We start from the raw sequence: 10,367 nt of genomic DNA on the forward strand, positions 1-10,367 counted from the left end.
TGCTTGAAAGCTGGAATTGGAGTCCAGAAGCCATACCTTCTCAATCGTAAGCAAATACCATAGTTGTTCACTAGGGCTTACTCCCTAGTAAACAAGGAAAGGACCGTAGACTCAGGCTCTCCTTCAACAACTATGAAAAAGAAAATATATATGGCTGAAAATGTACATCATTATATGTACATTTCACTAGAGAACTATAAGATTGCACTACTACTTTATCTTCTTTCACTACCATCCCAGAGAAAATATTGGAAAATGCATCGCTGCTTGATAAAGCTAAGTAAATTTCACACAAATATTGCTTTGTTTCAGAACAAGTTCTGGTAAGTGCAGTCTGTTGTGGGGAACAATCCACAAAAACTATGGAAATAAACCTTCCGGTCCAACAAGAAGAAAAATACAAATACTATTCTGCTGGAATCATGCAAGGCAGTTTCACAAAATAATTTTTTCCAGAATAGTTCGAATAACTTTCTTTTAGAATCTGTACTATCCCTAGATCTCAAGTCAATGCAGTAAGGTGACCAAAGCAAACAACATGCAAAAATGAAAAGTTAACTCAACTGAATCCACAACTGGGGGGGGGGGAGATATAACTTACTTTAACATACATATAGTCCAATTTCTCTGTTGTTTCCCAGTAGTTTTCCTGGCCCAAAGTCTTGGTAATCCGAGGAAAGGCTATTTCCTCCTCGCCAGGCAAAATGTCCTCCATGTCTCAAAACGCAATCTGTCCCGCAGACAGTTTGGGGTGATGCTGGCAAGAATCTTTTTCCTCGTCTGCATGGATCCTGATATTTCCCACTTTTAAAGCTACATGTGAACAAGCCCTGCAGCCTCTGGAAAAACCAACGTGTGACAGCCATGGCAGATTGCTGAATTCCTTCATTGTCAGGGCGATTCACAAACTTGCAGTCGACTTCTTGCACAGCACAAAGAGCCAGAGTGTTTTCTTTCTATGACTCTTGAGAGAATGGCAGAACCTCACTGTCTTGTGATAGTCATCAAATGCTGAAGTTCAAAAACATTGCTCCTAGCATCAATAAACAATTTGTTCTCCCCATGTGCACTAAGAAGTGGGCATTTTAGCCTACTGAATTATGTCCCTCAGTGGTCCCCTCCAATGAAAATGATAATTTTATGGGAAGAGATTACGGAATCTGAAGCTAAATTTAGAATCCTAAAAATCTGACGTCTTAAAAGTACTGTACTGTAGTTTCAAGGCCTAGTGCGGGGAGCGGGGGGTGAAGAGATACAAAACCTGCCTTAGTGCACTGTTTATCTCTATAACTCAGGCTCCATCTGAACTGCCATATAACTCAGTTTCTGATCCTGGTCATCTTCTCTGAACTGTATTATATGGCAATATAGAATCATAGTGCTATCATTATATAGTGTGAATGGGCCCTAGGCAAACAATAAAGGGTGGCATTATAGGAAAGCTACATAACCATTTCTCCAAGAGAGAAGGGATTCCTCCTGAGATTTCTCCCAATTTATGGAAAAGTGAACTCTTAGAATCCTGTCCCACCTCCATGGACAATTATCCCATTTTTGTTCTACGATTAGTAGTAGCAGCATCCAGAACTGCTTAGTTCTTATATTGTACAGATATGCTTGGGGAAGTACCTGAATGATACCAGGCGTCAGAGAAGTCAGCGAATAAGTTCTCCAATGGTGTCAGGGCATGAACTTAGTGCCTTTAGTTCCTTCTCCTCCCCCATAAGAAGAAGATAATTATATTACGAGAAATGGTTTTAAAGTGATTCAGTAGTGTACAGGCAGTCCCCAACTGCAATCAAAGAGTTCATAATCCCTACTTTTGAGCATCTTGTTTGCTAATATTTCACATATTTCCTTGGAAACGCATCAGACAATGAGGGGCCATGAGTTGAAGATGACATCTGACTTCCGTAAACAGCTTCTTCAAAGCAGTAAACTGGGTTTGACTGGAATGCAAGTTTCATCTGCATCACTCTTCCCAATACCTTCAGCTTTAGAGAGATGATAACAAAAGTATTTCTAGTCTCCAGGTCAAGTTGGTTCTCAATTTTGCAGCTTGAAACTGTCCAAGTTATTGCCTGTGCATCAATGCATGCACATTAGCTCCTTTAGGGAAGAATTGTATATTTAGCAAAGGCTACGAAAATGCAGATCTTGGCGTCACAAGCCCTATCTACACTGCCATAGAATACAGTCTGATTTAGATTACATGAGTCAACACTGCCATATAATCCAGCCCAATGTAGTTATTCTGCATTATATGGCAGTGTAGATGGTGCCACTCTCTACTATATCCAATTCAAAGGATCAGGTTTCAGATAATGGGAAAGACCAACCCTTTAGAGACCCAAGAGCAGGTCTAAACAGCAGAACAGGCTTAACTAGTCTAAGGCTACTTCCTATGCTCTCGTCCTTCTCATCTCTCAAAAGGAGACAGAAGAAGAGACAGCAGCACTGGAAGGTAGGCAACATCATTAGCCTTGCAAAATGAGCCTGACACTGTTGATTCGGCATCACCTTGTTGATTTCCCCAATGCTGACAATGCTTCTTCCAAGCAGAAGCAAAAAAAAGAAGAGGGAAGATGTTCCCAAATTTCTCTTGAGAGGGATGCAAATTCTCAATCAGGCTTTTAAGACCTATAGAAATGTCTTGGGGAATAATGAATTTTTATTCTGATAGGCTTTGGTGAACTAGATGTTTCATAATGGATTTAACCGTATGCTGGACTATTTTTATTTCTTCTCCTTCAGTTATGTTAGAATTGAGTGGAATAAAGAGATTTGATTGTCCTGCATGAATCAGTAAATGAAAAACTGTTCCCACCTCAAAGTCTAAAATCTCTTTATATTTAAACGATGCTTAGTTTAGCAAATATTGATGTCAAAGAAGCACATATCTTTTGGAGGGGAAATTACCTGCTTCAACTAAACGTTGGCGGAATAATACAATGTTCTGGTGGTATGCAATGTGGGTGTGCCTGGTAGCCAGTCCTTTCTGACTGGAGGTATTAAAACACATGCATTTTGCAGAACAACTTTCTATATTTGCAAATGTATAGCCATCACTTGTGAACTGGACGTTAACTGATGGTCAATGGCCAGGGAGTGCCATGGTTCGTGTGTTGTTGTTAAAATTTCAGGAGACTAGAGTTCAAATTAACCCTTGCAGATGAGTTTCAAGATGCATGGGAAGAACAACATGCAAACACACATATATACACACACACTGTTTTTCATAAATTATGTGCAAATCTACTCTTACCAATGACAGTAGGAAAGCTGTGAAATTCACCATTTGCAATCCTCTTTTAAAGAAATTGAATTAATAATCTTGCAAGGTGCTGATTCATTTCGTGTGTCACATCACCGAGGAGCAGAATTCAGGGAGTGGTTAGTGGTTTCCATATGTAGTCTATTCAGCACTTATCTAGCAGTGAACTGCCAACGCCCCTGAGTAAATTGGCTTTGCTTTAGGCTTTAAAGGTATTTAAGAGTCAACCAGTAATGCTCATTACTATGAGTGTGTTAAAAACATATCTTAAGATGGAGCCAAGCATTTGGAAAATTACCATATCAAAATCTAGCCTGCTAGGCTTACAGTGAGTTTTGTTCCTTTCCTTTATGGATATCATTTTCATATCCAAAAATCATGGCTACTCTATGAAAACACACACCCTTTCTCATCCTATACCATAATGTTGGTAGACATTGGGAAAGTTCCATTTAATTCTGACAGACATACCAAGGAAAAGCAATGCGTCTTTCCAAGAAAGCTGTATATACTGGACAGGGCAGAAGGTGAGCTCATTTTTTCCTTATACACTGAGTACCCAGAACAGGCTTAGCTTGTATTCAAAGGGCCATTGCCTCCAATGGTCTGGTTTCAAAGGCACACAGTCAGAGACCGGGTATTTGTTCAGTGTGATATTATAGGTTGAGATTTTTCTTGTTCATTGGTAAGACACCATCCAATTGGTTCCATTTAAGTGATGCATGTACTCATGGGGCAAAAATCCCAATTAAATTTCAGGGTTTTGATTGTACAATATGTATTATGAAATACATCCCCCATGAGCTGACTTGTGGAGCTAAGGAAGCTTTCACAAACACAACTCTCTTCCCCCCCAGACTGCAGGCAGCCCTGTTGATATCATTTCCTCTACGATTTTTTAAAAAAACAGTATTAAAAACCTCTCAACAAAATTTAACTGCTCTTCTGTTCCGTATTTTTTTCACTCACAATAAAAAAAAATCACTAGCAGGGAAAGGTTGCTTCAGATTTGTCAACCTGCAGAGCTTTCTATATTCACTAGTACCGTTCACCCCTATATCTCATGACATTTCACAAACTGGAATAACAAAACATGATATTGGATAGTATAATAATTCTATATTTCTTCAATAGGTTGAACATATCACCTCACTTCCTGTGTTTTCATAACACAACACTATAGTACTTCCCTTTCTCTGTGACGTGTTTCCAATATCAAGCATTTATTTGCTGGTGCAACTAATCTAAAGATTGACCCATTGGTCTGATAGGACATAAATCTGCCATCTGGTTAAAAAAAACTCTGACATTTCATATAACAGGAACAGGGAAGTTGCTTAGAGCAAACAATATGAAGTGATACTCCCAAGAAAAAATGATCACTTTTAGAGCAATGTTGTGAAAGTTATATTCATTTTGTTTCAAAACACTTTATTATAATCTGAATTTGCATTTGATAAGCAGAGATGACAGTCAGCCAGTTCAATGTAAAGAATGCTGCTTGTCACTTTACACATGGTACTGCTTGATTTATCCCAAAAGCTCTGCCTTTCAGAAAGATATAAATGGGGAAAGCGATGGACACAATCCAACACAGCGTTAAGTGCACTTAACCTACATAGATTATTTACAGAAGGAACACAAGGGCCTTTTCAGCTTAGCCAGCAAAAGGGGAGAAAAAATCTTTAAATGATGCTCTGTACTAAAAGACATACATAGACCTCTTACAAAGAAAACATACACAAATATTCCTCATCATCCAGTTATGAACACACAGCAGAAAGGCTTGGCAAAGCATTCAGCTAGTAAGTTTCTGGTTTCCTAGTCCCTTAAAACTGCCTAATATTAAAAAAAAATAAGCTTAGGGATCACATTATTCTTTATTCATTGGATCTGGGAAGGAAAATCTGCAAATAAAGCTATGTAGTTCTGCTGTATACATTTATGGAGCAAGGACAATTATGGGAAGAACCTGAATTATTAACAACTCTTCTTCAGGAAAAGGAGAAAAGAGTCCTATAAGTATACTTTAACAGAAAGAGAAAGTTGGCTTATACAGGCTGATCATCTCTTATCTGGGGCCTCAGCTACACTGCAGTTTCATAATGCAGATTAATTGCTTTGAACTGGATTATATGGCAGTGTAGACTCATATAATCCAATTCAATGCAGTTAATCTGCATTTTGAAACTGTATTATATGGAAGTGTAAATCTAGCCTGGAATTGCAAAATCTGAAACATGCCAATTTCCTAAATTGGTTGAGGTTGCAATATCTTAGCTTTCGGATGGTTCAACATATACAAACCTTGTTCCGTGGACAAAAGTATTAAAATATGGTGTAAAATACCCTTCCAACTATGTGTATGCAATGTATATGACACATAAAGGAGTTTCATCTTTAGACTTGGGTCCCATCCCCAAGATCTCTTATGAAAATACAAGTATTCAAAAATCTACAATAATAATAATAATAATCTGAAATCCAAACCACTTCTGGTCACAAGCTTTTTGGATAAGGGATTTTCAACCTGTACAATGTTTAATGTGTTGTCAAATACTTTCATGGCTGGAATCACTAGGTTGCTGTGAGTTTTCTGGGCTGTATGGCCATGTTCCAGAAGCATTCTCTCCTGATGTTTTGCCCACATCTATGGAAGGCATCCTCAGAGGTTGTGAGGTCTCATAACCTCTGAGGATGCCTGCCATAGATGTGGGTGAAACGTCAGGAGAGACTACTTCTGGAACATGGCCATTCAGCCCAGAAAACTCACAGCAACCCAACCTGTACAATGTTTATTCCAAAGCTGTGCGTAGCAGAGCAACCTAGAGAAAGATTATCTATAAAAGTTTCCTTTACAACACCATAAAAGTAACGAAAGAGCAGGTTAAAGCTCTTCTACATGGAAAACATAGCCATGCGACTAACAACTTATGAGTATAAAGCAATCTCTAACACAAATTACGTACACTAGAGAACATTTCATTCTTTATACGTGAATGCCTTAAGTATCTCTAATTCCAGACACAGTTTTACTGTTTCAACAAAGAAACACAGAATCAGCATATACTTCCTGTTCAATCTTCTTTAATATGGACACATGTTTCGTGATGGGAAGAAAGTACGTTAGTTCTTGTTTGATCAACAAAGTCTCTCAGGCTATCCCACAGAAGGCATTTTCATCATGATGCTCATTCCTTCCTTTGTCCTCCATCATCAATCATTTAAATACTCTGCCTGTGGCTGAGAGCTTCCATCTCCGCAATCTCACCCCATTCCCTAAAAACATCACAAGGAATAGATGTACAATCCAAATGGTCCTTTCCAGACAGCCTGATTTAGGGCTTCTGACAAGTGAAAGAGACCATGGAGCAATACAAAAGCTTTTCTGTCTACTTCTAGACTGGATTCATGTTGCTTCGCACCTACTGCTACCATTACTAAATTACAATAAATAAGGAAGCCCTTACCTGCCAGGAACTATAAACAGGCAGTCTCTGAGTTACAAACATTCAATTTACAAATGACTCCTAGTTAAGAATAGGGGTGAGACAACAGGAAGTGAGAGAAATCTCATCCTAGGAAGCTTTATCGACAATCCTTGTTTCCACAAGCCAAATTTTTCAAAATCCAATTTTCACAGGGACATAAAATGAGAGGAAGTCTTCTAGACAAGGGTACAAGCAGCCAAACATGTTAACCCTTCCCAATGCTATTCAAAGTTATAAATTAGTATTGAATGGCCTTGCAGATTCAAAGCCTGGCTGCTTCTAGCCTAGGGGAATCCTTTGTTGGGAGGTTAGCAGGCCCTGATTGTTTCTTGCTTGGAATTCCCATTTTATGAATGTTGTTCTTTATTTACTGTCCTGATTTTAGTGTTTTGTAATACTGTAGAGTCTCACTTATCCAAGCTAAACGGGCCGGCAGAACCTTAGATAAGCAAATATCTTGGATAATAAGGAGGGATTAAGGAAAAGCCTATTAAACATCAAATTAGGTTATGATTTTACAAATGAAGCACCAAAACATCATGTTATACAACACATTTGACAGAAAAAGTAGTTCAATATAATATAATATATAATATATAATATAATCATATGTTATGATGTAATTACTGTGTTTACGAATTTAGCACCAAAATACCATGATATATTGAAAACATTGATTACAAACATGCCTTGGATAATCCAGAACCTTGGATGAACGAGTCTTGGATAAGTGAGACTCTACTGTACTGGTAGCCAGATTTTGTTCATTTTCATGGTTTCTTCCTTTCTGTTCAAATTGTCCACAAGCCTGTGGATTCCAATGGCTTCTCTGTGTCGTCGAACATGGTGGTTGTTAGAGTGGTCAAACAGGGGAATTGCAGGCAAGAAACAATCAGGGCCAGCTAACACCTCCGAATAAAGGATTCCCCTGGCAGGAAGCAGCCAGACTTTGAAGCTGCAAGACCATTCAATGCTAATCAAGCTGCACAATTGCGATATTCAAACTTGCCTCAAACAGACAAGAGCGGGAAACAATCCACAATTTTTTTCAGTTTTTTTTAAATCTTTGTTTACTTTTGAATGTTAATGGCTTAACCAAATACAGTAGAGTCTCACTTATCCAACACTCGCTTATCCAACGTTCTGGATTATCCAACGCATTTTTGTAGTCAATGTTTTCAATACATCGTGATATTTTGGTGCTAAATTTGTAAATACAGTAATTACTACATAGCATTACTGCATATTGAACTACTTTTTTGCCATATGTGTTGTATAACCTGATATTTTGGTGCTTAATTAGTAAAATCATAACCTAATTTGATGTTTAATAGGCTTTTCCTTAATCCCTCCTTATTATCCAACATATTCGCTTATCTAACATTCTGCCGGCCTGTTTATGTTGGAGAAGTGAGACTCTACTGTACTGAATTTTACCTGTCTTTGAGTGTCCACTGAAGTTTATCGATGGAGCCTGATTTCTAAATTATTTTGCATTATGGAACGAAGAAAAAAATAAGTTTCAACCCCAATCCCGCCCCCTCCTCTACGCCCAATTTTTTTTCTGATTCCACAAATATATAAACCCCACTTGCCTAGTTTCCAACAGACCTCACAACCTCGGAGGATGCTTGCCATAGATGTAGGCGAAACGTCAGGAGAGAGTGCTTCTGGAACACGGCCATACAGCCAGCAACAAAGACTTCAACGACAAATCCATTCATTCGACGGTCAAGATCAGGCCTAGGCCAGCTTGGGCCCTCTCTTCAGGTGTTTTGGACTGCAACTCCCACCATTCCTCACAGCCTCAGGCCCTTTCCTTTTCCCCCTCAGCCGCTTAAGCGGCTGAGGGGGAAAAGGAAGGGGCCTGAGGCTGTGAGGAATGGTGGGAGTTGCAGTCCAAAACACCTGGAAAGAGGGCCCAAGCTAGCCCAGGCCTAGTCAAGATCCTCAGGCCATGAAGGTGATGAGTGCGGAAGGGGACGTGAAACAAATCAAGGCAGAAAGGTTCAGTCAGAAGCAGAGAGAGAGAGAAAGCCCTCCTTGCTTGTTTTCTCAGTTTCGGGTCCTTCACCGGAGGACAAAAAAGCCGCGCGGGCGGGCAGGGGAAAAACGAAAAGGAGAGATGCTCAGCTAGAGTGATGTCGGATGAGTGACAAACGGGAGCAGGAGGCGAAGGGAAGGGGCCTGGGCCAAAGGCAAAGAATATATAGGTGAATATATAGGTGAAAAGGGAAGGTAAAGGGAAGGGAAAAGGAAGGGGGGAGGTGATTGGAACAGCCGTTCTCCTCCCGTCCCTTAGCAACGACGTTGCTAGGCACCCTTCTTTCTTCCAACGGTCATTTCAATGCCGCCGTTCCTTCCTCCTCCCTCTCCCCCTTCGCTAGGCCCCGCTCACCTTCGCGTAGAGCTCCGAGGCTGCCATGGCGAGGCGAGGCGAAGGGGCCCCGGCGGCGGCGGCCACGGTCCTCTCCCCGGGCGGCAGAGAGAGAGAAGCAGGGGCGGAGCGCGAGGCGGGGCCTCCGGAGGCGTTGGGCGCTCCTCAGGCGGCGCTCGCCATGTCGCTACCTAGGATGGAGATGGATGGCGGCGGGGAAGAGGGCGCCTCCTCCCCTCATCTCTTCGGCTGCGGTTTGCTCTTCATGCATTGTGGGTACCAGCCGGGCGGGCAGGCGGCTCTCCAGCGCCCTCTGCCGCCCAGCGGCCGCAAGGGCCAAGGGCCTGGGAATAAATGGAGCTGGGAGCCCACGATAATACCCTGTTTCCCCTAAAGTAAGACATCCCCGAAAAATAAGACCTAGTAGAAGTTTTGCTGAATTGCTAAATATAAGGCCTCCCCCAAAAGTAAGACCTAGCAAAGTTTTTGTTTGGAAGCATGCCCACCAAACAGAACAGGAGAGCATGCAGGATTGGTAAATGTACCGTATATATAAGCCGACCCGAATATAAGCCGAGGCACCTAATTTTACCACAAAAAAAACTGGGAAAACATTGACTCCAGTATAAGCGGAGGGTTGTAAATTTCAGAAATAAAAATAGATATTGTGAAGGCACGCTGGGGGAAAATGGCTATCTCTAGGTCTGGCTACCCAAGCGGCTTCGGTTTACCTTATAATTATACCTCAAACCCCAAAGTAAATACTCTAGAAGCTGATTAAAGATAACCAAAAATATTGTTTATTGAAAACAGGAAACAGTCCTTTTAATGTATTAGAAATAATATGAGGTAAAATCACTGAAATTATACAGAAATAAAACTATATTGATTGAGAATGAAAGCTATAGAGACTATAAAGGATAAACACACAAGCTATGAGGAAAGGTAGGTACTAGGCTGTGATAAGCACTATCTATAATGACTATAATGACTCTGAGGTAAACTATCAGCTATAACTACAGTAGAGTCTCACTTATCCAACACTCGCTTATCCAACGTTCCGGATTATCCAACGCATTTTTGTAGTCAATGTTTTCAATACATCATGATATTTTGGTGCTACATTTGTAAATACAGTAATTACAACATAACATTACTGCGTATTGAACTACTTTTTCTGTCAAATTTGTTGCAAAACATGATGTTTTGGTGCTTAATTTGTAAA

At 40.4% G+C, this 10,367-nt stretch overlaps 1 protein-coding gene across 5 annotated transcripts in view; it reads right to left on the bottom strand.

The window, feature by feature from the left end:
- myo5a (myosin VA) overlaps positions 1 to 9,407 on the bottom strand; it is an 85,809-nt gene extending 76,402 nt beyond the window's left edge. For 3 of the 5 annotated variants that reach the window (XM_062963469.1, XM_062963468.1, XM_062963466.1), the window contains exon 1: positions 9,164 to 9,406. In XM_062963469.1, the coding sequence (XP_062819539.1) occupies positions 9,164 to 9,190 (27 nt within the window). In that variant the 5' untranslated portion in view covers positions 9,191 to 9,406. Of the gene's footprint in view, positions 1 to 8,376; positions 8,480 to 9,163 lie in introns of those variants that run through there. The other 2 variants (XM_062963464.1, XM_062963465.1) reach the window with 2 other exon arrangements.
- Positions 9,408 to 10,367: the final 960 nt, after the last annotated feature.

The sequence above is a fragment of the Anolis carolinensis genome, unplaced genomic scaffold (genome assembly GCF_035594765.1).
Source record: "Anolis carolinensis isolate JA03-04 unplaced genomic scaffold, rAnoCar3.1.pri scaffold_11, whole genome shotgun sequence".
NCBI classification, from domain to species: domain Eukaryota; kingdom Metazoa; phylum Chordata; class Lepidosauria; order Squamata; family Dactyloidae; genus Anolis; species Anolis carolinensis.